Below are 26,172 nucleotides of genomic sequence, written 5' to 3' on the forward strand. Positions count from 1 at the left end.
CAGTCCATCTCAATATTTTATTTTAGAACACTTGTTTTTCTCCAGCACTTGGAGCCAACTGCAGCACATCCATGGGTTTAGAGCCCAAGTTTTTAGGCTTTGTATTTGCCAAAAACGCTGTCCGTGGTGATTCCCTCTTTCTAAGGCTGTCAGAGCAAAGGGAAGGCAGTGAACATCAGGAGCTGAGCACCAGCACCTGGGCCCTGCTCCTGAGCTCCTGAGCCATCGCTAAGTGACCTCGAGGAAGTCATTTCACCTCTCTGGCAATCCCGTAGAGCAAGGAGCCCTCCTCCTGCCCCGAGTGCAGCTCAGCTCCTGACACCCCAAACGCCACAGGGAATTCTGGACAGAGCCAGAGCTGCTGCTCCTGTCCAGGGGCAGCTCCTGTGCCACAAACGCTTCAGGTGGAACAAAGAGCAGGTGACAGAGAGCTTGTGACGGTCCCCCCTCCTGTTCCCAGTCGGGTCTGTCCCTCTGTGTGTGTCCGTGTGTCCCTCCCCTCCCTGGGTTTAACCAGTGCTGCTCCGGAGCCTCAGCGAGCTGGGGGAAGGTGCCCCCAGTGCTGCTCCCCCCTCCAACCACCCCTGGGAGCTCCAGGGCTCCTCGGACCAAGCGAGTCTCCACGAGCGGTGTGATGGTCTATTTTTGATAAACCAGTACGGCATTCCAATGCAATGGTGTTTTCTTTAGGAGTTCTATGTTGTAAGAAGCTCTCAACCCGATTCTTTTCTATTTTCGTACTTTCAATGGGCTTTGCTTTACAAATGTCAGAGGACAGATACGAAATGTACTGGACACAACTGCAGGTAGCTTCATTTGAGAACAACTTTCTAGAAGAACCGAGTTTCCTGTTGTCTTCTTTTGGAATTGTAGTGCATATGTTGAAACTTGTATATCATTTACAGTATTGAGTCTTGTGCCACTGCTGTACCTGATGTATCCAATCCGGATTAAACAGAGTATGTGCCACAAATTCCAACAGCATGCTGTCATTTCTTCCCAAAACCTTCTGGGAGGCTCTTCTGGAGAACTCTGGGTGTTGACCTGGGCCACTGGAGTTGCATTTAAATACTAATTAACTCTTCCCAAAGCAATCATTAAGGAAATCAGTGAGATGTCAGAGGACAGCAATAATGCAGATCCTGAGGTGCATCTCTTGCAGGGTCCCCTCTGTGAATGCTACAAGTTGCAAAAATTCATCTTGGAACCACAATCAAGCTGCCTTGGCCTTTTCCAACTACTCAAAGGGGAACCCCCTCCCTGGAGTCATTTGTGACACAGAGGGAGTAAGGCAGGAACAAAGCACAGAAAGAAAAACTTCCAAAATGAGTGCACTGGCAACCCAGGGTCAGCACCCCGAGCCAGCCAGCACTGCCCCAGGACAGCTCCGTACAAGCCAAACAGGAAATATCAATTAGTGTTAGCACTAATGGGTAATTCCGGTTCTAATTAAAGTATTCCTGGAAGTGTGGGAAGCCTGATACCGTTGCACCCAGAGGGACAGACCAATTATGATTGCTGCACATTTTCTACATAATTAAATCCTCCACCACACAGCCTGCTGCACACCTTGCTATAGAAATGTTATTTATACAGTGTTAATTAACTGGATTTAATTTAGCAGTGCAGGCATTGAGATGCTCCCTTCACTCTGCCACTTCGCTGGGATAGAATCAGCGCCTGGTGTTTACCAAGAGAATCAGGGAAAAGGGGATGAGCACCAACTTGGAACCGAGCATGGAGAGGGAATCCAGCTTCACCCAACAGCCACAGGGAGGCAGGAGGGAGGGCAGCCCTGGCACAGGTGCCCAGAGCAGCTGTGGGTGCCCCTGGAGCCCTGCAGTGCCCAAGGCCAGGCTGGGCAGGGCTGGGAGCTCCTGGCACAGGGGAGGGGGTCCCTGCCATGGCAGGAGTGGAACAAGGTGAACTTTAAGGTCCCTTCCCACCCAAACCACTCTGGGATGCCACGAAACACAACTGGGATTGTTCTGGATTTCCTGACATTTCTTATGTGGGAATGGCTGCCTTTTATCATCCTGTTTTTGCTTTGGATTGTAAAGATTCCAAGTGAGCATCCAGCTGCCTTTCTTTACCTTTTATTAACAAATTGTAACACCGTCACTGGACCCGTGTAAAACATCTACCAGACACAGCTGCTTATAAAAAGACACCATTTTCTCCATCTCAAACACCACCTGTCTCTTGTGAGTGTCCTTTAGAGTAGCCCTGCTGTCACAGCCCTGTCCAGGCTGGTCCCAGCCAGCAGCACCAGCACATCACATCAGTCCCCATCTCTCAGCAGCTCCTGGAGATACACTGAGTTGGTGTGGTAGGCACTGATGCAGCTCAGGTGCCAGTAGCTCCTGCTGTAGTGGGACAGTGCCGAGTAGTAGCTCTGCCAGGCCTCGTAGTAGCACCTCCAGTGGTGCTCAGAGCTGCAGCCCTGGTGGGCAGCATCCTCCCAGGAGCTGCAGCTCTGCTCCTCCTCAGCTCTGCAGAACCGATGCCTGTGGCTTTTCTTGGCTTTAGCATTCTGTTTTGGGACTTTCTTTTTCACTTCCTTTTGCCTTGGGCTGTGGGATGGCTCCTGAGGCCTCTCAGGTGTGGGACAGAAACCTGGGGGGCCCCGGCGTGCTGGGGGCACAGGGCTTGGCTCCCGCGTGTCTGAAAAGGCCTCAGAGCAGGAGTTGTTGGCCCTGCTGTTCAAGGAACCCCTGGGGCTCCCTGAGCCGTTGTTGGCCCTGGTGTCAAAGGAACCCCTGGGGCTCCCTGAGCCATTGCTGGCCCTGCTGTTCAAGGAACCCCTGGGGCTCCCTGAGCCGTTGCTGGCCCTGCTGTTCAAGGAACCCCTGGGGCTCCCTGAGCCGTTGTTGGCCCTGGTGTCAAAGGAACCCCTGGGGCTCCCTGAGCCATTGCTGGCCCTGCTGTTCAAGGAACCCCTGGGGCTCCCTGAGCCATCACTGTCAGCAGACTCAGCCTCATCTGCTGCTGCCTCTGGGTGATGTTCCATCTCTTCCCACTCCACATCCCCATTTCTGGGCAGCCCACGCTGCTCTCCTGGGCCTGAGTAACTTCTTAAGATCTGCACCTCTCTCTCTGACCCTTCTTTAATGAAATAATCATAATCTTCAACAAAATCTGAGAAGCTCCAGGGACTGGTGAGTTGGGTTTTGAAAGAAGACAAGCATGGAATTTTGGGAAGATTTTGTTTTAAGGCCTCCTCATCTGGAGCCTGAGTGCTGTGCTGTCCATCCATCCTGGAGATGGGCTTGACTTGGTTCCTCTGTTCTGTGTGACAGCTGGAAGTTTGGGGGCTTCTATTTTTCTCTACTTTTGCAGGATTTGTGCACTTTTTTGTCTGTTTTTGCTTTGGAGTCTTTTTTGGCCTTTCTGCAGAGGAATTATCCCTTGGAGGATTAGAGGGAGGCTGAGGAATGTCTGGGAAGCCATTCTGGACAGGCTGCAGCCCTGGCTGCTCTGGTTTAGGACACACAGCGCCACAGTTCAGCACCGGAGCCGTGGGTATTGCAGGTTTAACTTCTACCTGCCCATCCTCAAACTGCTCCATCATTCCAGGGGGGATTGGCTCTGCACAGGAGAGAAACAAGCACCACTCAGGCAAGGGCATCCTTCCCTCTGGAGCTCACACCAGTACCCAAGAGAAGATTCTCAAAACTGCATGTCAGACATCAACTGAGGGCCCAAACCAACCCCTCCAGTTCTCAGGAGAGTTTAAAGAGCCACAACATTTCCTTCACAGGAGGCACCAAAGGCTGCTCAAAACAAACAACACTGCATTCCCTGTGGGGAGCTGAGTGTGAGGAAAATGGGCTAAAAGCAAAGCAGCCCCAGCAGAGAAGCCACACACCAGCCCCCTGGGCTTGTCTGAAGCTCTAACAGGAAACCACCAAGCCCAGCTGCATCCCCAGCACAGAGCCCACCTGGCAGAGGAAGAAGCTGCAGGTTGCACTTCTGAGCAATTTTCATCATGGTGTTCTCCTCCTCCCCACGGCAGCAGTAGGTCACAGCCAGCCCCAAGGTGCCTGTGGGATGGAGCAGAGTTAACTGCAGGCCCAGCAGGGCTCAGGCCAGCAGGGTCAGCCCAGCAGAGCTCAGGGCTCAGGCCCAGCCCAGCCCAGCCCAGCCCAGCAGGGCTGCCCCACCGAAGCGCCCGGCGCGGCCGATGCGGTGCATGTAGGTCTCCCAGTCCAGGGGCACGTCCAGGTTGATGACCAGGTTCACCTTCTCAGCATCAATTCCACGAGATGTCTGCAGCAGGGGAGCAGGAGAAAAGGGCAGTGAGAGCTGAGTAATAAACCCAGAACCCCAGGGAGGCTGGAAGGGACCACAGTGGGGTCACCCAACACATCTGGCACTCACAGCATGCTGCCCCTAGAGCAGCTTTTAGCTGCAGAGCAACTGATAAATTGACACCTATTTTTGAGCCAGATCACAGAATGGGCTGGGTTGGATGGGCCCTACAAGCATCCCCTCATTCCACGGGCAGGCAGATGAGGAACGGGGTGATGTCTGAGCCCCACTGTGACAATAAGTCACAGTCCATTGTGCTTGATCAGCACATTGATGTTCTCTCCAATTCCAAGCCAAATCAAATCCTCTGAAGTAACTTTATGTGCGATACTCCTGCATGCTGTAAAATTTGCAGAGCAGTTAATAAATCTGAAATGGAATCTATAAGAAGCTTGTTTGAAAGCAGTAAAAGCTCACCAGGTCTGTGGAAATCAGAACTCTGCAGTGGAATTGCTTTAATTTAGCCATGGCATCAAGTCGCTGATTTTGATTCATGTTGCCTAGGAAGATAAAAATTAGAAGCAGGTTACATTCTTCATCTTTATGGCCCTCACATTCTAGAAAACACTGCTTAGTATCATCAGAAATAAGTCAGAAACTTCCTCAAACATCAGCTCCAAATGAGTAAAGAAGGAACAAACAAAACTGGAAAACTCAGGTCACCCATTACAAAAAAATTCTTTTCCTTTAGATTGAGTCTCAGTAAAGATTCAAATGCTATTCTCAGCCATTTAACCAGAGGCCCTGCAAGGCAAGATTTAGGACATGTTTTCCTATTTTAGGTCACATTTATGCACAATTTCAGTGGAATCAGAACACTGTGAATGGATTTACCTGAAATGCACTCAGCAGGGAAGCCTCTGGATGTCAGGATTTCAGCCAGATGTTGAGCCCTGAGGGAACACACACACACACACACTGAAAACTGGAAATAAAACCAGGCCTAAAACACCTGCTAGTCCTTAGGTTATTCTCTACAGGCAGGGACTGCATTCTGATATTTTCAGTATTTCACACTGCATTCCTCAGGCTGTATTTCAGAGCTGAGTTTTACAGACTGCTCTGAGACCTCTCAGCTCCCATAAATTAATCATCCATGGCTGGACATCACAAGCAGTGCTCTCAAACAAGCCTTGTCCAGGTGTTATTGCAAACAAATTACCTGCTGTGCAAATTTGAGAAGACCAAGGCCTGGTTGAAAGGAATCTTGCTGAACAACTCCTGCAGGTGCTGGGTTTTTTCCTCAAAGGTTTTATGTGGGAGAGGATGGGAATTCACGATTTTGTAGTACTGCTTCAGCCCTGAGCAGGGAACCAAAACAACAGATTAGGGCTGCCATAAAAGCATGCACAGAGTTCTGTAAGCATGTGATACTGCAGCTGAAGGGAAACTGCAAACAGACACACAGGAGAGCCTCCAGGAGAAGTTTTTCTTAAAAGACTATATTTTTTTGAATGGATAGGAAAAAGCAGAGCGTTCCATTTGTCATGCTATTTTAACAATACAGAATCACAGACTGGTTTGGGTTGGAAAGGCCTTTAAAGACCTTCACTTTCCACTTCAAGATTCAGTACATCAACACTGGGAAGCAGTATTCATAAACTGAGTAACTTAGATAGGGAAATGCCTAGAAAAATTCATAGAAATGATGAATTATTATCATTCATAAATTCATAGAAATTATGAAAAACATGCATTCTAAAGGCACATGTTTTGCTTTAGTGTCCCCTCCTCATCCATTGCTGACCATGCCACTGTCACTGCTTTATGTGCTTACCAAGAAGGGCAGGGTCCGTGGGGTTCAGCCTGACAAACGTGGGCTCCCTCATGTACCTGGTGAGAGCAGCAGCCAGGGCCTCGGGGTAGGTGGCCGACACTGCCAGCATCTGCTTATTGACAGGCAGGGAGGAGTAGATCCAGCTGGGGACACAAGCAGGGCAGTCACCCACACGAGGGCAGCCGATACGAGCACACAGGCACCAGGGGAGGGCTGTGCCTTACTTGACCTGCTCCTGGAAGCTGCCCTCCTCCAGCAGCTTGTCTGCCTCGTCCAGCACCAGGAGCCGCACGCTGGCCGTGTTCAGGTAATCCAGCTCGATCAGCTGCTTGATCCGCCCTGCGGGGAGGGACAGCACAAACAGCTCCGAAAATGTCAACTCAAACAGCTTAACGACCAGCTTTTAAAGTATTCTTGAGCTGCCTCTGAAGCTGTGCCCTATTAATGACAACAAGCACTGCCCTGCAGAGGGGGACAGCACAAACAGCTCAGAAAACGTCACTCCAAACAATGCACTTTTGAAGGATTCTTTAACCTCTGTGGCCGTGCCCTATTAATTACAACAAGCTCAGCCAACCCAGCGTCCCCAGGCCCGGTTATTGAACTGTGGGGGGAATATTCCACAGGGACCCAAAGCACAGCAAAGCTGCCCCTACCTGGGGAGCCCACAGCGATGTGGCACTTCTTCAGCCTGCTCCTGTCCTGGCTCAGAGGCGTGCCCCCGATGAACACGTGGCACTCCAGTCCTTCCATTTTTATGCCGATGGTCGTGATCACGGCGTGGATCTGCACGGCGATCTCCCTCGTGGGAGCCAGGATCAGGATCTGCGCGGGGCAAGGGTTAAACGGGAGGCTCGGAGCCGCAGGATGGCGCTGAGAGCGCGGCGATTTAAACACACCGCGGCGATTTAAACCAACCGCGGTGATTTAAACAAACAAATGGCGGTATCTCACGGCGCTCGGTGCCGTATCCCCAATGAGCGCCTCCCTCTCCGGCTCACCTGCGTGGCGGGGCTCTCCAGCAGCACGGCGTCCAGGGCGATGGTGGCGAACACGCAGGTCTTGCCGGTGCCGGACTTGGCCTGCACGATGAGATCTGCAAAGAGCGGCCAGAGCGGTCAGGGCAGCCCCGGGACAGCCCCGGGAGCAGCCCCCGGCCCGCCCGCTCACCCAGCCCGCAGCGCCCCAGCGGGATGGCCTTCAGCTGCACCGGGGACGGCCGATGGAAGCCGGCCGCCTCCAGCCCCGCCAGCACGGGCGGCGACAGCAGCAGCGAGCCGAAGTCAGAGGGGCCGCCGGGCAGCAGCACGTCCCGGGTGCGGAACCGGCCCGCCGCCTCCATGGGCGCCGCCATCTTGGCGGGGCGGGTGGGGGAGTCTCGCGAGAGCTGCCGGGATCCCGTGCGGGGCGAGCGCCGCCAGGGGGCGCCGTGCAGGGCACATGGCGGCGGCTCCGCCTTAGGGCGGGCGCGGAGCGGTCCCGGTTCGGAGGGCCGGGCATGGAGGGCTCGGTACAACCGCGGAACAGCCCCAAATCACCGCTGAGTGCGGCTCCCGGCCCTGCACAGACATCCCAAACCCCTCCCTGTGCCCGACAGCGCTGTCCGAACGCGCCCTGAGCGCCGGCAGCCCCGGGGCCGTGCCCATCCCCGAGCAGAGCACACAGCGCACAGAACACGCGATTTAGAGCCTACAAAAAATTCCTACAAAAAATTAACAGCACAGTATTCACTCAGCAAAGGGCAAATGTGCTAATCTGTGTGTGCGTTACTTACTACCCTCTGTAGGCCACTTATTTGAAATGTGGGTGGGTTTATGAATATCAGGTTTTATGGCAGCGCCTCGGAGGCTCAGGACGTGCAGCTTGCATTCATTGCAAGGGGATTTGGAAAAGCTCCACAGTGGCTTCTACTGTACAAGCACATACACTGTGCCATTATTCTTACAGTGCTGGGCAGCCAAAATGAATTTTAATGGCTTTGGTGTATCACAGGCTTGGTCACGCCTTTGAAATTCCTCATGTCTATATTCCTGATGGGGGAGAAAAGTCTGTCAGATTCTGTTCAGTTGTGCTTTATTGTGATGATATTTTCCTGTGAATATCTGAGCAGCAAACCTTAACCCTGCAGGACAAAGAGCAGCTCCAGTTTGGAGAGCGCAGCAGCTGGCTGGGGCTGTGCCCCAGAGCACAGGTAACGGAATCTACAGGCAGGCCACTATTCCAATAATTTTTTATTTTTTAAGTGGATATTCTCATTGGTCCTCAAGGGGAAAGAGTCTCCAACATGAGATAATTGTCCCTGGATAAATCTGGGAAAGGAGACAGACAAAGACACCTGGACATAACAAACATTTGATTAAATAGAGCCTTTCATAACCCTTTTAAATTGATGTGATTTGAACAGACAAGAAAGAGCAGCGAGGAGGGACTGTTCCCAGGGGGGAAGGGCAGCCAGGAGGTGACAAAACAGCCCCCAAGAGCCATTGCAGGAGCTGCTGCCCTCTCTGTTTCTCTCACTTACTCCTTTCCTCCCCAGGTTTCATGCAGCTGCAATACAGCCGAGGTGATGTGTGCACAGACATTATTCTGTGTGTGTAATGAGACACTCAGACACTGCACGGCCACTCACAGCGATGCTGCTGTTTGTGATTTCATTTTCCTTCAGTGCAGACAGACTCCAAGCCGTGTCCCTGTGTGTGAGGCACCCTTGGCAGGTGTGCTGTCCCTCTCCTGCTGGTTTTGGCCCTGGCTGAGGGGCTGTGTCTCATTCAGGCTCCTGCAGCTCTGTCAGTCGGTCCCGTGAAGGGTTTTGTTTAACCCTCATTCCCGTAGTGAATCTTACCTGCTGCTGCGCCTGGCTTTGCTGTGAGCCCTGTGCGAGTGCTGTGAGTCACAGCACAAACAGGAATCTTCTCTTCCAGCCTTGCTTTTCCTCAGTGACTCTGGAGCCCTGAATTCCCATTGCTGACCTTCACATGTCAGCCCTGCCACGAGGAATCTGCAGCTCTGCCATGACGTGGCTTTGCTTCTGCTTGCAGCAAGAGCCGAAGGAAGAATTCCTGCTCAGAGCAGCCTTTGGACAGCTTGACATTGAATCTGAATGCTCTGCAGGCAGAATAGGTCCTGGAAAGGATTTAGGTTGGTGAAAGAAGCAGATGAGACATCCTTCAGAGCTGGAGTACTGCTAAAATAACAGGTTCTTTTGAAGGGATATAAACTAGCTTGGGGTCATAAAAATCCGTGAGGTTTTAGGATGTAGAAAAGCCCTGCTAGGGAAAACTCTTCCTCCCATATACACTGAGAGCATGTTTTATTCCTCCAAGAAAGTGCTCCCCACATTTTTGTCCCTGCCAGAAAGTGCACATCACATATTTGATTTAATTCCATGCTGGACCCATTTCCCCCTGAATTTATATATCAGCTTTAGGTAAGTGATGTTCTAAGACACCTCTGAGTGATGCTGCTGATGCTCCAGGTTGGGTGGTCATAATTTCAGTCTATTTCAGACTATTTCAGACTATTTCAGCCTAACACCTGCAATACCAGGACTTAGGACTTGTGCTAAATACTTCCCACAGATTTATCCATGTCCTCCTTTTCTCATAAAGCCACTCTTCATTTCCAACATTTAAATTCTTGTTGTGACTCATTGAAATACTGAGGTAAAATGCTCATGGAGGTTGGTATTGGCTTCCAGAAGTGTTGTGTTGTATCTATTTTAAGACTATATTCATTATTGATTTGGACACTGCTACTGCAAGCAGGCACCAGCCTTGCCTTATTCCTTTGCCTTCAAAGGATTTGTCTTTCAGATCTGCCAAGACACGGAATTATTCCGAGCAAATCTGGTTTACATAATAGTTGTAGAATATTTTGAAAGTGAGATAATCTCATCCTCCTGTCCCAGATGTTTTGAGATGAAGACAGGGAAGTTTCTCTGTTCTCTGCAGCACGTGTGACTCACTCTTTGGAGTGTGGGCTGTATTTGTGTTTGCACTGCCATGGAAACTGTGTTTGTTCTCTGTACAGTAGAGCTTGGGACAGTGAAAGGGCCATTGATCCAGCACAGACAGCGACTGCATATTCCCCACAAATCTGACTCTGGGCACCCTGCACATCCTTGCCCTCTGGAAAAGAAGGCTGCATGGCACGTTAGCAGGAGCAGCAAGTCTTGGGAGCAGCAGAATCCTCTCTGCTCCCTCAGTGATGGCAAAGCTCTGGGCTCTTCCCAGCGAGCCTGCTGCATGCAGTTATCATCAATAATGAGGAGGAGGAGGATGGTGGTGGCTCACATCCCCCTGAGGCTCATCTCAGTGCCCTCCTGAGGAATGGACTGGGTTCCTTGTCAGGCCCATTCTTCCCAAGGGTCAGGGAGAACTCCCCAGGTTTCAGGTGGAATCCCAAATCCACGGGGCAGGCAGCACAGGCACATGCTGGGTGCAGCTGCAGATAAAAGCAAGGAGACCTTAGGGGTCAGGTCAGAGCAGCAATTTCAGCTCTGCACAGAGACATGCCAGCATTTCACTGCTGTTGTTCTCCTCCAAATAAACAAACATCATCCCAGTTTAATCTTAGATACCAAGATTTGCTAAATTATTTTTTGAGCTCGTGTGAGCAGGATGTAGGTCACAAGAAGGCAGCGAGCCGAGAGGAAATCCAAGAGATGCTCAGCACAAGGCAGGGCTGCACAAGGAGCTCCCTGCCCCTCACTCCTGGCACTCCAGGGCAGGCACAGCAATGCCAGCAGCTGGAATTTGGCTGGAGCAGCGTTAAAAGTTTTATTTTGAGGATAGGGCATAGCGAGGCTGGGGCATGTCAGAACTTTATATACAAAGGCCACAAGTGCAGAGACTGTATGCACTAAAATAGACTTAATGGAAGGAACAGGAATATTTTCAGGGCTATTTTATCTCTTTATGCACAAATATAAAACCAGACAAAGTTCTGGCATTACAGCCTTACCTATCGTGGCTGGATGTTTCTGCCCCAGTGGGTTTAAACAAGGATGGATGCAATTCAGGTCATGCTGAAGCTGAAGTGGGAGGAAATTCTGAAAGGTTTGTCGTCAGTGTGCAAGAAAGTCGAAAGGAAAGAAAATTCAGTGATAAGCACGCTTGTTAGTTCAGCAAAGAGCAGTCACGTGGGAGCCTGGAGAAACCAGATCAATGAACTGAAAGACAACAAACGAGATGAGCCTTCAGCTGTGAAGGGAGGGATGTTTCCTCAATCAGGAATGAACCAGGCAGTTCACACAAGTGGAATACTCCACTCTGAAGGAGTATTCTAATTTTTGCCCAAGGATCTCAGTTTTTCTTTTTGTCCTGAAATAAACCATGTAGCTTTCTGCTTCAGGGAGTTTTATTCTTGGCTCTGTATTTTTTCGGAGATCTGATTTTCCAGTGCACTGCACCATCTGCTCATGGTTTACACCACGACAGAGAGGGAGGAGTGCAGGGCCTGGCATGAGGTGTCGGTGCTGCTTTGAACCAGTTGTCTACACGCAAGAGAAAAATGCTGCTTACTAAGGAAATCCTACTGAGAAAATAGTTCAGATTTTTCTCTTCTCTTGCAAGTTCCCAGGAGTTTGGAGCACATGAATATTCTGTTTTATTGTTTTATTCTGTGCTCCTGAACTCCTTTATCAGTCTCCTGGGACAGGAGCAGCCCCGGAGGCTGGAAAAGGGATCAAAAAGATGTCCTTAGCAGAGCCAAAGAGAGCCTAGAAACTCTTCCTGTTCATCTGCCAGAAGATCACAGAGTCTGGTGTCTTGCAGGAGGCACAGGAGCTTGCAGCATCTGCCACTGGCCTTGTACACGTGCAGGTGCCCTCCTGAATCCTTGACATGCACTGAAGGTAAAACGTTATGTGAGTTCGGTTTGGTCCTTCCAGCAGCCGTGGGGATCACTGACACCCCTGCTGTACTGCCACAGCCTCCTGAATCCTGGGCATGTGCCAAAAGTAAAACGTTGTGTGAGTTCAGTTTGGTCCTTCCAGCAGCTGTGGGGATCACTGGCATCTCTGCTGTACTGCCACAGTCAAATGGCACAGCATCAGGTAAATTCAGTGCTGGGCTGGCCCTTTTCTCACCCCTGTCAGGGACACTGTGAGGGACGCCACAAGTTAAATTCAGGAGTGGTGCAGTGACCTGATGCTGAGCTGGCCCTGTCAGGGCCACTGCAAGGCCTGGGGGTCACTCCCGCTCAGTCCCTGTGCCCCTGGAGCTGCCCCAGCCGGGGCCATTCCGGCTCCCGGGGCCATCCCACCCTTCCAGTCTCTCACTGCTGCCTGGCTGCCCACCCTGCCATATGCTGGGATGGGCTGTGACATCCACACCCGACCCCAGCCCGTGGGGAACAGCCAGTTGGCCAGCAAATCCTGCCAGATTTCAGGGGAAAACCATCGCTGGGCTGGCTGGCTCAGACTGTAAGGAAGAGCCGGGACTGGCAAGCACCCACTCACACCATGGCATGGCCTGTTGGAAGTGATTCACTTTTTGATAAGGTCATTTCTCCAATAAATTAATATCTTTACAGCCCCACATTCTACAGAGCCTCGAAGAGAGATGCTGTTCCCAGCTGAACAGATGGGAAATGGGAGCCCTGAAATGAGCGGGGAGACAGGAAATTTTGACCCATAATAACCCAGACACTGGAAGGATCAATAAACATTAACTCTGGAGTGTTTCCCAAACACATGTGAAAGGGCACATCGCAAATTTCCCATTTAAATTGGATTTTGACACAAAGGTCAGCTTTCAAAAACACTGAAATTGGTTTCTGTAAACAAACAAGCAAACACACTGAATCCTATTATCGTCTATAAAAATGTTTTCCTTCAAAAAATAAGGACCTGGAGAGGCAAAAATTTTAGCCAGTCTTTGTGAAATTTATGGGAAAAAACCAAGTAACTACGTTTTTAATCCCAAATTTGAAACCACAAAGTAGTATTTCTCCTCCTATCAAGTTCTTTAGCATTGCAGAGCAACTGAGGCTAAAATATCACAGGGGACTCAGCATTTATCATCTAAACAACACATTTTGCAAATAAGATGAGAATAATATTTATTTGTGGGAAACACTCAAAACTTCAAACCCTTACAAATTCAACGCAGTTATGAAGTCTGATGATTCAAAAGTGTTTGTATTTTTGTCCCTGCTCGCCTGTCCATCTGTTTGGTGTCCTGCGGTGAGAAGCAATATTGGAGGCTGATCTGAGATAAAAGAATCCTGCTCTTAGAAGGGCTCACCCGTGCCTGCGACATCCCCACACCCGGAGTTTTCCAGGAGCTGCTGCGTGCGCAGAGACTGGCACGGGCTGAAACAGCGAGAGGAAAAGTAAACCCGCTCAGGCACGGGGAACACCTGGGAACACCTGGGAACAGCTGGGAACACCTGGGAACAGCTGGGAACACCTGGCCCTGCGGCTCTCCGTGTGCTGGCCTGGCGCAGGGCGCTCGGACATCGCCACCGGTCCGTGTGTCCGTGTGTCCCTGTGTCCCGGCCCGGTCCGTGTGTCCGTGTGTCCCTGTGTTCCTGTCCGGCCCGGTCCGTGTGTCCGTGTGTCCGTGTGTCCCTGTGTTCCTGTCCGGCCCGGTCCGTGTGTCCCTGTCCCGGCCCGGTCCGTGTGTCCGTGTGTCCCTGTGTCCCTGTGTTCCTGTCCGGCCCGGTCCGTGTGTCCGTGTGTCCGTGTGTCCCGGCCCGGTCCGTGTGTCCGTGTGTCCCTGTGTCCCTGTGTTCCTGTCCGGCCCGGTCCGTGTGTCCCTGTCCAGCCGGGTCCGTGTGTCCCTGTGTTCCTGTGTCCCTGTGTTCCTGTCCGGCCCGGTCCGTGTGTCCGTGTGTCCGTGTGTCCGTGTGTCCCGGCCCGGTCCGTGTGTCCGTGTGTCCCTGTGTCCCTGTCCGGCCCGGTCCGTGTGTCCGTGTGTCCGTGTGTCCCTGTGTTCCTGTCCGGCCCGGTCCGTGTGTCCGTGTGTCCGTGTGTCCGTGTGTCCCGGCCCGGTCCGTGTGTCCGTGTGTCCCTGTGTCCCTGTCCGGCCCGGTCCGTGTGTCCGTGTGTCCGTGTGTCCCTGTGTTCCTGTCCGGCCCGGTCCGTGTGTCCCTGTCCCGGCCCGGTCCGTGTGTCCGTGTGTCCCTGTGTTCCTGTCCGGCCCGGTCCGTGTGTCCGTGTGTCCGTGTGTCCCGGCCCGGTCCGTGTGTCCCTGTGTTCCTGTGTCCCTGTGTTCCTGTCCGGCCCGGGGCACCGCCATGTCCCCCGCGTTGCCCGGGCACAGCCCGCGGTGAGGACAGAACGGGGACACCGCGGCCGGGTGGCTTTGCAATTTCTCCCGATTAAGGCCATGTAGGTTAATCCGCGCTTTCGGCGGGGTGCTCCGCGCCCGCGGAGCGACGTGCGGAGCGCCGGGCGCCGCGAACTCCCGCGCCAACTTCGGCGGGGAGCGGGGGCGGGCGGGGCGCGGGGCCGGCCCGGGAGGAGCGGCCGCCGCCTCCAGCAGCGCCGCGGCCGCCGGGGCCGGCCCGGGGGATGCGGCTGCCCCCGCCCCGCCGCCCGCACACGCGGCCCCGCCGCCGCCGCCGCGCTGCGCCTGCCCCGCGCCCTGCCCCGCCGGAGAGCCGCGGACAGACACAGGACAGACACAGGACAGACACAGGACACCGGACAGACACAGGATAGACACAGGACACCGGACAGCCCCGGACACCGGACAGCTTCCCGGAGCCGGCCCCTGGACACCGGACAGTCCCCGGACAGCCCCGGACAGCCCCCGCTCCTCCCCTCCCGCCGCGGCCCCGCGCCCAGCCGGGCCATGGAGCAGCACCTGCGGCGCCTGCGGCAGGAGCTGGTAAGGGCCGGGGGACGGGGCACCCGCGGGGCGGCTTGGGGGGCCCGGTTGTGGGTCGGGGTCCCGCCGCTGCCATCCCCATGAGCAGAGACAAGTCCCGATTGTGGGTCGGGGTCCCGCCGCTGCCATCCCCATCCCCGTGAGCAGAAGCAGGTCCCGGTTGTGGGTCGGGGTCCCGCCGCTCCCAGCGCTGTGAGCAGAAGCAGGTCCCAGTTATGGGTCGGGGTCCCGCCGCTGCCATCCCCATCCCCGTGAGCAGGGGCAGGTCCTGATTATGGGTCGGGGTCCGTCCGTCTATCCGAGAAACCGCGGAGGGGGCATGCGGGGGCTTTAGGGACCAGCTGCCAGCACAGGTCAGAAATCAGGGAAGCAGCCGCAGAGATGGATTGGAACAACTTTCTGTGAATCAGAAGGCTCTAAAGGGAGCGCGCTGGCTCCTCCGGTAGCCTGTGAAAGTACTTGCTTCATAGGAGAGCCTTTGTGAGAAAGGAGCGGTGCTTTCGCCCTCCCGCCGCTCCTGCTCGGGGTAGCCCCGGTCCCGGGGCTTGCCGGGGCTTGTCCCGCAGCCCGAGGGGATTGCTGTGCTCTGGGGCTGCCTGCGGGGCTGGGCAGCAGGAACCCATCCTTCCCAAAATAGGGCTCCAGCCGGGCTGGCTCGGAGTCTGCGTTATTATCCTGATAAATAGATAATGAGAACAAAAGGGGAAGACAAGGCAGAGCGAGGACGGCTGGGTGAAGTTTCTGAACGAGAGAAGCTCCAGGGATGGGCTGGAGGGAGGTGATTGCAGCCGGGTTCGTGCTCCCTGTGCCTTGCAGGCATCACTCTGCGTGTGACCCTGTCCCTGAGGAGCAGGCAGAGCTGCAGCTGTGCCCAGGGCAGAGCCAGGGCTGGAGAGCCCCGTGCTGCTCCGCATCCCGGAGCCTTGTGAAACACGGCTGGGGCATGGAGAGCCCCGTGCTGCCCCGCATCCCTTGTGAAACACGGCTGGGGCATGGAGAGCCCCGTGCTGCCCCGCATCCCTTGTGAAACACGGCTGGGGCAGTGCCTTTTGCTCCCCATAAACGTGGCAGCAGTGACATTTAACCTACTGTCGTTCCCAGTGCTTCCCCAGCAAACACAGGAGGTGAAAGACAAACTAAAACAAAGGAGAATGGGAGTCACTGGAGTGCTGTACCCTGGGTGTGATGAATGAAATGCAAACTGCCAACCGGGGCATGTACAGAATAATCTGGCAGCCCTTGAAAATCTGAGCTGGGAGAAGGAGTAGCTTCCAGAAGAACATCCTAAGAATAAGGTTCTTAAATCTGTGTTTTGTCTGCTGACCAAATCAGTTTTGTTATCTGAGCAGTATTTTTGTAGAGGAGTCTAAACATTGCACCTCTGAGTCTGAAACATGACTGTTGTGTAGTGCAAAATACAACTTCTGTAGAGTCAGTATATTCAACAGAAAGGGACATTCCTCACACTTAATATGAAAGCCAGAAAAAAATACTTTAAATGAGAAAATTCTGGCTTTGTTCAGTCCTTGCTATAATGCAGGAATTTATTTTTTTAATTATAAAAATGCAACAGTTTTTATTATATTAATAAACCATGACTTAGCCTGGCATAAATCTGCGTATGCTTGGCTTGAGGCCCTGGGAAGGGGCAGTTGGAACTCTGGGAAGGGGCAGCTGGAGCCCTGGGAAGGGGCAGTTGGAGCCCTGGGAAGGGGCAATTGTCACCTGGGAAGGGGCAGTTGTCACCTGGGAAGGGGCAGTTGTCACCCTGGGAAGGGGCAGTTGGAACCTGGGAAGGGGCAGTTGTCACCCTGGGAAGGGGCAGTTGGAACCTGGGAAGGGGCAGTTGTCACCTGGGAAGGGGCAGTTGTCACCCTGGGAAGGGGCAGTTGGAGCCCTGGGAAGGGGCAGTTGGAACCTGGGAAGGGGCAGTTGTCACCCTGGGAAGGGGCAGTTGTCACCCTGGGAAGGGGCAGTTGGAACCTGGGAAGGGGCAGTTGTCACCTGGGAAGGGGCAGTTGTCACCCTGGGAAGGGGCAGTTGTCACCTGGGAAGGGGCAGTTGGAACCTGGGAAGGGGCAGTTGTCACCCTGGGAAGGGGCAGTTGTCACCTGGGAAGGGGCAGTTGTCACCCTGGGAAGGGGCAGTTGGAACCTGGGAAGGGGCAGTTGTCACCCTGGGAAGGGGCAGTTGGAGCCCTGGGAAGGGGCAGTTGTCACCTGGGAAGGGGCAGTTGGAACCTGGGAAGGGGCAGTTGGAACCTGGGAAGGGGCAGTTGTCACCCTGGGAAGGGGCAGTTGGAACCTGGGAAGGGGCAGTTGTCACCTTGAGCTGCACAAGCTGTGACTGGGCCGGGAGCAGCCTGTGTCGCTGTGTCGCTGTGTCGCTGTGTCTCTGTGTCTCTGTACATTGGGTTTTCAGCAGCCCCATTGGTTCCCCTCCCACAGCCCCGGTTTTGTTGCTCAGGACTTCCTTTCACACGGGTGATCCCAGCGGTGTGAGCGGCTCTGGGGACCTGCGCATGGTGCAGCTGGACAGGGCTGGGCCTCCTCCTCCTCCTCCTCCTCCTCCTCCTCCTGCAGCTGCAGGGACGGTGGGAGCTGCAGCACTGGAGCCCCTCGGTGCTGCCCTGAGCGATCCCAGCCTGTCAGAACCCCTCGTGTCCCCGCAGCCTGGAATGAAAACAGAGCAGCGTTTCTGTGCAGGGCAGCGAGCGGCCCGGGGCCAGCTGGGCCCATCTGCCCCATGGGCTGGGCAGCTGCTGCTCTGCCTCTGCCTCTGCCTCGCTGCGGGGCAGCTCCTGCCAGCCTGGGCTGCTCCAGAGCCACAGGACGTGGGCAGGAGTGTGAGAATGGCTTTGGCCACCGGAGCGGGCACAGGGGAGTCCGTCTCTGGGCATCCCATGCATTTAGGAACACACCGGCTGTGCTGTGGCCAAGGAGCAGCCCTGCTGTGCAGGGAGGTTCTGCAGAACTTCCCTCGGTGACCAGCCAGGCTCTTTGGGGCTGCCCAGTGTCACATGGCAGGGTTACAGACTGTCCCATTAGCAGAAGTTCAGTTTGTCTTGGTGCAGGCAGCCTCTGGTGTGGCAAACCAGACTTTTGGCCAGTTTTGAGGAGGGGATTTTCTCAGAAAATAGTGGATGTTGGCACAGCTCCCAGTTCCCAAGGAAAGGCTATCTTCCAGTGCAACTCAATCCCCCAGCAGCGTGAGACAGGAGGATTCCAGCTCTGTTTTTCCTTTCCCTTGCTTTGTTTACTAAAACCACATTTAATGGCTGGTGTGTTTGGCTGGGGGCCCCCCTGTGTCACCTGTGTGAGCTGTGCCAGGCAAGGCAGCCAGTGGGCACTGCCCTGCTCTCCCTGTTTCCTGGGGAAAGCTGTGCCAGGGCTGCCCAGGATCAATCTGACCCCTTTCAGTCAGCGGGGAGAGCTCTCCCGTTGCAGCCGCCTGCTTTCCATTGTAAGCTGATCGTTTCTGGCATGTGTGGCGTCCCTTTGATTGGAATCCATTCAGAAGCTTCCACAGCAGCGCTGGGGAGCCTCAGCTGACACAGCCATTCATCCCTGGGAGCGGGGCACCCTCGGCCCGGGCAGCTTTCCCAGGGCTGTGCCAGCTCTCTGCACCTCGGCTGCAGGAAATGCTTGAGACCTTTTCTGCTCTGGGAGCCCCTGGGGTTCATGGGTGCACTGTGGCTGCTGGGAACGTGCTGCTTTCCAGCTCTGGTGATGGAATAACAGGCTGTGCTCCTGCACTCCTGCCATCTGTCCTCCCCTGGCACTTGTGAAATGTGCCCCAGAGCTTGAGAGGGTGCCATTCCTGCCATCAATCCCCATCCCCAGAGCCCTTTGGTGCATTTGGGATCTGCAGGCGTTGTCCTGAGGCACAGCAGAACTGTCACAGAGTTATCTCAGCTGAAGGCTCAGGTTAGCAGGAGCTGTCTGGCTGGGGAATTGGCAGAGAGGAGTTTATTTCTGTGCTGCACATGGCAGTGCCTGCTGCACCCTCAGACACTAGGACAGGCAGCACTGGTGTGCCCAGCACCACCCATGGACTGTGGGATGGGGCTTGGGGCTCTCTGCAGGTGGAAGAAATCCTTGGTTTGTGTCTGGGACTGCTGAGTCCATGGGGCAGATTCATCTGGCACGTGGGGTTGTGTGGTGTAACAGGCCAGGGGGCACAGCCACATTAACCTTACTTGGCTGTGCTTGTAACCTCGCTTGGCATGTTTTGGTCTGGCAGATGAATCCAGGATATATCTGGGCTTTCTGTTGCTTTCTTCTGGGAGGAAAAGTATTTCAGTCACCACTCTGACTGGAACTTTTAATGTTCTTCCTGCACGTTTGTCATAAACGCATTGAATTACTGAGTTTGATAGAGTCTGACTCCCTTCTTACATTAATTTATGTCCTGGTAGACAGTGTTTCTTGCTATGAATATCCTGCAGGAATAGAACATTGGGTCCGGCTGCAAATACAGCCAATTATTTTTCCTCTTTGTCTGACACCGGGTCCTATTCCGGTAACTGTGTCACGCTCCGAGGGCTGTGCTGCGTTTGCATCCTGCTCTCTCTGCAGGGGCAGCTCGGGTGCTGTGCAGTGTGCCAGGCACCAGGGACAGCCCGAGGGTCCGGGGCCACTGCTGCAGCTGCAGCGGGTGGGAACAGGCAGCTCCCAGGGATGCAGCTCCCAGGGATGCCGGTCCCTTTTTGGGTGACAGGAACAGGCAGCTCCAGGTGATGCAGGGCCGTTTTTGGGTGATGGGAACAGGCAGCTCCAGGTGATGCAGGGCCGTTTTTGGGTGATGGGAACAGGCAGCTCCAGGTGATGCAGGTCCCTTTTTGGGTGATGGGAACAGGCAGCTCCAAGCAGTGCAGGTCCCTTTTTGGGTGACCTCACCCTGCTGCAGGAGGGTGGGTGGTGTCACAGATCTCGTTCCTTGGTGTTCTGAGGGGAAGGTGCAAAGGAGTGGCTTGGCAGCAGATGTCCTGTCATGTTTAACTGGGGACAGAAGGCAGTCACAGGTTTGGCCTCTGGGTTATTTCCAGAGCAGCCACCTAAAGATGAGGGTGGATTTTTTCAGACTACCAGTTTCACATAATCAGGAATGTTAAAGAGCAGATTCCCAGGACAGCAGGTCTGGGCTGAGAACTGACACTTCTAACCATCATCTTCGGTGGCCAGTGGTCTCTCTTACCCTTGGGCTGTGAGTGAAATCTGAAGATTGGAGTTATTTTTGGCCCATTTTTATCCTGGTTGAGGAGAATTGATTTTTCTGATTTGCCTTTAAGCACAGGGAGTGTGACTGGGAAGCACAAACAATATCCTTGCAGTGGGAAGGAAGGTGGGTAATGGAGTGGTGTGAACCACATCTGTCATGGTTAACATCTGCTGAGGGTCTGTTGAAATTGTTGTGAGGGGGAGTCTCAGGTTCAGTTTCAGCATCCTTCCTCTTTCAGATAAACTGTGAGCTCACGGTCAGCATCCCATGCACACCTACCCTGGGAATAGGTAAAAGAGAGACTTGAAATGATTGTGATAAAATGCAAGGACTGAAGGAGAGCTGCAGGCCCTTGGCATGCTCCAGGGGAAGGAGAAGAAAGGTGGAACGAGGGGCTGGGGAGAGCTCTGTGTGCAGCAAGGCCATGGCCAGCCACAACTGCAGGCTTGCAGGAGATTAATCCAGTTACTGACCCAAAGGGAAACACAGAAACAATATGGTCAGCTCAGCAGTTCTAAAATAATTTCAGTCTCTCTTATGTCATCTGCTTTAAATACCAATTGTTTGGTGCTGCCTCTGTTGCCCATCAGAACTATTATTACAAACTATTTGCCATTTGTTCTTTCCTGTCCTCTTAGCAATAACTTCCTCTGTGTGCATTTCTTTTCCCTAAGAGCTGCACATCTGTCTTCCTCCTGGTTTGACAAACACACTCAGGGCTCTTCTTCCCAGCTCTGGGCTTTTCCTTTCCATCAGCAGCACCGAGCTGGGGCTGGGCTGTGGCTGCAGGAGATGGGCTGGAACTGATCCTGAGAGCTCAGAGAAGGGAACACCAGTTCCCAAAGGGCTGGGAAAGGTTACTGATTTACCTGGGAAGGGGAAGGAAAATCTCCCTTGTTTGTGGATCTCAGGTGTTTGGGGTTGGTGAAATGCCAGTAACTGCTGGAGGAGGTTCCTTGGGCCAGGTTCTGTGAATCAGTGGTGGAGATCAGTGATTTACCAGCTGGGTAAAGCAGTTGTGGGTTATTGTTTGGTGTGAGGAGATCATGGACAGGGTGGCTTCCAAAGCAGTCGTGGGTTATTGTTTGGGGTGAGGAGACCATGGACAGGGTGGCTTCCAAAGCAGTTGTGCTTTGCTGCTCAGGATGGGGCGCTGCCAGTGCAGAAACCACTCTGTGTATGAGCTCTGGTGGCTTTGGTTTGGTTCCCCCCATGTTGAATATTCCCTGATGATCATTTGGAACTGGAATTTTGAGTTTTGCGCTTCAGTTCTCAGTGCTTGGGGTGTCTGCAGTGTGAATGAGCCTTGCTCTGAGGAGCACTGAGGCAGAGCTGGCTCCCACCTGCACAGGTTACCTGAGCCAGGTAACACCTCAGGGCTGCAGGAACCTCTCCCAGCACACCCCAGTCCCAGGCACCGAAGGGGAGCACAGCCCTGCGAGTACTTGTCTTGCTCCAAAAGGCATGAGTTGGCTTGTGCGGAATTAGGCACCAAATTTTTCATGCCAATTTTTAGGGATTGCAAAAGTTTCAGGGATAATGAGATCCAATTTGAGGCATCTGATTTTTAACTGGTGTATAGAGCTAGATTTGGGTATCTGCAAGTTGTCCTGGTTCTAAGAGGGCTTTTTGGGAAGCAGAGAAGCCAAACCACCACTTGTGTTGAAGGGCTGAGTGTCTCAGGTGAGACACCCGGGGACACAAATCTGAGTTCCTTGTGCATGAAGTGTGTGACCCAGAGCCAGTGAGGGCTGTCCCTTCAGCCTGGAGTTCCCACCACCTCCAGCAGGGCATCCATTTGATTTCCAGCCCAATCTGCTGAATATTTGCAGAATCCCTTTTTCTTGTCACAGAGCAGGCAGTTCAGTCCTGACCCTCTGCCAGGGAGGGGATCTCTCCTCCCTGGGACATTGATCCTTTTCTGGAGAGCCTCAGAGAAGCCAGTCTGGACTTGGGAGAGCTGAGATCTTGGCAAGGAGGAGAGGCTGGCAGTGAGACACTGGGGCAGGTTTATTTTCCCTCCAGAATTTTCTCTCCCAGGTGAGTGCTGTTAATTGCAAGTGGATGGAATCCAAGCCCCGCGGGCTGTTCGGTCACCAGGCAGTGACTTCACCCTGGGCTGGGCTTCCCTCTCTCTCCATTCTGCACAACACTGAGCAGACACCGAGAAGAGCAGGAGATAAAGCAGAGGGGGTTGGTTTGCCTCATTTTGTAGCTTGCACAACCCAAAATTACAAAAGTGTTTGCCAGCAGGGTTGGAAGGCTCAGGATGTGCAGCAATGTGGTGGGGTTCGCATTGCTGGAGGGGCTGGAGGGTGGGGTTCCCATCCCTGGGGCTGGGGGGTGGGATTGCCCCTCCCAGGGCAGGGGGCACAGCCCAGAGCCCCCTCTCCTCTGCTGTGCTGCCAGGGCTCAGCCCAGGACCCCCACACTCATTCACAGGAGAGCATCTCTTCCTCTCCAGCAGTTCAGCTGCCCAGGCTGGTGCTGGCCCAGCTTTGGCAGCCCCAGGTGCTTGGTTCGGGGGGAGAGGTGCTGCCTTTGGGCTCAGTCTGTCCCTGTGGGGCAGCTGGCTCTGCCTGTGAGCAGCACTGCCTCCCCAGCACTGCCCAGGAAGGGTTAATGCTCCCTGGGCTGGCCTGGCTGAGCCCTGCAGAGCTGCCCCAGCCCGGGGCAGTTCCCTGGGGCCCGGGGCAGTTCCCTGGGGCTGGGGAATTGCAGGGCAGGTGCCAGAGGGGCTGGAGGAGCCCCGTCCAGGGCAGGACCCCGCGCTCCCCAGGGCGTGATTACTGCCCAGGGGATTTGGTGGGAATGGCCAATGAGGGGCCAGGCTGGCTCCAAATCCAGCTTTTTCCAAAGCCCCAGATAAACCAGACTGCCATTAATAAGGCAAGGAGGGTTAGGACGAGCAGCATCTCAGCAATCTGGAGAGGTAAGGTGCAGTTCTGTCTGAGGCTGGCCCCAGCTCGGGGTGGGAGCAGCGACACGGTGAGGATGCAGTTGGGACATTATTTGCACCTCTGCAGCAGGAGTTTATTTGCTGATGCTAAGAAATGCCATAGCTGGAGGCTCTGGGTTGTGAAATCAGGAAGCTGAGCACAGGTTTTCTGTGTCTTTGTAGTTGTGTGCTCATTTTGGGTGATAAACAAGTTCCTTGAGAGGAAAACTCTGAAAAATGTCTGCAACCTGCTGGTGAGTTTAGTTCCAGGTTCTGGGGTTTGAAATGGGATTTGTGGTCAGAAACTGTGGAGCAGTTTCCCCTTGGAGAGCTGGGCTGTCACAATTCTCTGATGGCTGCTCTTCCTCACTGCTCAGCTCCACGTACAGAGATGGAAACAGAGCGAGTAATTGAGCCAGCTTGGGTAAAATGAAGGAGATGTAGGAAATAAAGCTTGCTAATGTAAAGCTGAACATGAGAATAACAGAAAAAACTGGCCTTTTTCACCCTAATCTTGAGATCTGTGCAAGAAATGGTGATGAGCTTTTTAGAGTGCTGGTGACAGCGTAGGCTGGAGCTGCCTGGACGGGGTAATCTCTGCAAACCCCTCAGCAGAGTGAAGTGACACGGCCTCACTGCAGCCCTGCCAGCCCCACTCCCCTCCTGCTAAAAATGACTCATGGCAGCTGTTGGGAAGTGGAGCCCGTGTGTTTCCTGGTGCTGCTTTGGGAATATGATCCAGATCCTGCAGGAGAGAGAGAAAGCAGCAGAGCGAATAAAGGGGGAGCTGGGAAGCTCTGGAGAATAACTTGCTTATTTTAAGCCTGGTGAAGAAAGTTCAATCTTTGTAGTGAGGTTCAGGGATGAAGCAGAACTGCTACTAAAGGTCCTAGCCTGGGAATCAGAGAATTCCTGCTTGAATGTAAGTAATCTTGGAGTTTGTTGGTTGTTCTGTGCAAAATTTCCAGTGCATTGAAATGTCTTTGATTGTTCTCTAGCGAGAGGGGCCTGTGCATTGAGGGCTGGAGATGGGTTATGGAGTAACAATTCAATTCTTCCTGGCATTTATTTTTAATCTACTTGAGCGCTTCAGGTGAGGAAGCAGGGCTCTGTTCTGGCTCCTGATTTCAGCTGGCAGCAGGGCACAATGGACACAAAAGCACAAGAACATTCTAAAACTGGCAGCAGCCAAAACCATTCATAGTTCTACACCTTGGGCTTCTGCCAAGCAATTAATGGGAACCCAAACTCTTTATTTTTGTTGTCAGGTCAAACAATCCATTTCTGTCAGCTCCTCTTAATCCTAGAGGGACGCACCTAGAGAAATCTAAGGAGAATCAGAGTGCTGTTGGCTGAAGTGGGTGCAGTGCAGGTGGGATGGATGGCAGAGGTGGCCAGGAGGGAGGGCATGGCCCAGAGAGCTGCTCAGCCCTGCTCTGCTGCCCTGGGGACACTGCCGGGGACCCTGAACCATGGGGACAGTGCTGGGGACCCCGAACCATGGGGACAGTGCTGGGGACCCTGAACCTTGGGGATGCTGACCCACGGGGACACTGCTGGGGACCCTGACCCATGGGGACAATGCTGGGGACCCTGACCCTGGGGACCCTGACCCGCTGTTCTCTCCCCCCAGCTGTCCATGAAGGAGGTGGGAGACGGGCTGCACGAGCAGATGAACTGCATGATGGGCGCCCTGCAGGAGCTGAAGCTGCTGCAGGTGCAGACGGCCCTGGAGCACCTGGAGCTCTCGGAGCAGCGCCGCTGCTGCAGGAGCAGCGCGGGGACGGGGCTGGGGGACACCCAGGGACACTGCCCCCCGTCCCTGGCGTGTCCCGTGCCACGGCCAGCCGGCCTGTGCCAGCCTGCTGCGTCCCCAGAGAGCCACCGGCCCCGGGACAGCCCCTGCTCCTCGCAGAGCCTCTGCAGGGACGGCGTGTGCCCCCCTAAAGGACCCTCCTGCGTGCCCCGGGCACCGGAGCCCAGCCAGGGCACGGCTGGGGCGTGGCCACCGTGCCAGGAGTGCCCGGGCTGCGACGATGGCCACGACTGGACCTCGTCCCTGATGTCGCAGAGCAGGAACCGGCAGCCGCTGGTGCTGGGCGACAACATCTTCGCAGACCTGGTGGGCAACTGGCTGGACCTGCCCGAGCTGGACAAGAAGGGCGACAAGGGCGAGGCCTCCCTGTCCCTGAGCAGGTCCCAGGAGCTCTGCAGGAAGTTCTCCCTCACCACCAACATCTTCAAGAAGTTCCTGCGCAGCGTGCGGCCGGACCGCGACAGGCTGCTCAAGGAGAAGCCTTGCTGGCTCCCTCCCGAGGACAAACAGCCCCACATCTCCAAAAGGTCCAAAAAGATCGGCAAACTCAAGGGCACGTTTTACCTGCCCCTGCACGGGAACCTGCAGAGCCACCACAGCAAGGCAGAGCGGTGCCCGAGGGCAGAGGGCCGTGGTGAGCTCCCCAAGGTGGGCACCAGGAAAGTGCCCGAGCCCAGAGACTACAGCCAGGCAGGGTTTGACATCAACACGGCCGTGTGGGTGTGAGCTTGCTCTGCCCAGCCTCTCACAGCCCCGCTCTGCCCGGCATCTCCACACCCACCGCCAGCTGGAGGCCGCCCACCTGCTCAGGGACTCTGACAAGAGAGGATCCTGCAGAAATGCTGCACACGGAATTTTCTGCACAACCCCAGCTCCAGGGACTGCCTGAGCAGCAGCTCCTCGTGGGGAGACCTTTGGGGACCAATATTGGCAAAAATAATGCAGATCTTTAGCAGCTTTAGGGTGAGTGGTGCCAGAGGTGAGCAGCTCCTGGTGCCAGGCCCATTCCATCATCTCCAGCTCAATGGTGCAGCACAAAATCCACGGTGTGCATGTGTGTGTATGAGTGTGCAAATATATATATATATATATATTTAGTTTTGTTTAAAAAATCTATTCCTGCTTGTGTGCACTTGAAACTGGGTTACAAACCTGGCATCCCAAGCCTTGTACCTGAAGCACTTGTTATTTAAATGGAAAGAAATAATTTGAATTTATAAGACTTGAACAATTGCTGAGTGGGGGCCAGACCCCTGACTTTGGGGGGGTTTCC

General features: G+C 54.1%; 2 protein-coding genes across 2 annotated transcripts; one reads left to right on the plus strand and one right to left on the minus strand.

Moving 5' to 3' along the window:
• Nucleotides 1–2,234: 2,234 nt before the first annotated feature.
• Nucleotides 2,235–7,443, minus strand: DDX20 (DEAD-box helicase 20). The gene is made up of 12 exons (XM_054293956.1): nt 7,259–7,443; nt 7,090–7,184; nt 6,745–6,913; nt 6,313–6,427; nt 6,089–6,231; nt 5,474–5,612; nt 5,146–5,204; nt 4,729–4,811; nt 4,164–4,269; nt 3,942–4,043; nt 2,938–3,588; nt 2,235–2,724 (listed from the first exon to the last, which is right to left on the minus strand). The coding sequence occupies exons 1-12, from the start codon at nt 7,440–7,442 to the stop codon at nt 2,282–2,284; spliced, it is 2,289 nt and encodes a 762-aa protein (XP_054149931.1). The 5' UTR covers nt 7,443; the 3' UTR covers nt 2,235–2,281.
• A 7,443-nt stretch (nt 7,444–14,886) lies between these two features.
• INKA2 (inka box actin regulator 2) lies at nt 14,887–25,962 on the plus strand. The gene is made up of 2 exons (XM_054293989.1): nt 14,887–14,925; nt 24,717–25,962. The coding sequence occupies exons 1-2, from the start codon at nt 14,890–14,892 to the stop codon at nt 25,623–25,625; spliced, it is 945 nt and encodes a 314-aa protein (XP_054149964.1). The 5' UTR covers nt 14,887–14,889; the 3' UTR covers nt 25,626–25,962.
• Nucleotides 25,963–26,172: the final 210 nt, after the last annotated feature.

The sequence above is a fragment of the Melozone crissalis genome, unplaced genomic scaffold (genome assembly GCF_028551555.1).
Source record: "Melozone crissalis strain CALT ecotype California unplaced genomic scaffold, PUWL_Pcris_2 ptg000198l_1, whole genome shotgun sequence".
Taxonomy (NCBI): domain Eukaryota; kingdom Metazoa; phylum Chordata; class Aves; order Passeriformes; family Passerellidae; genus Melozone; species Melozone crissalis.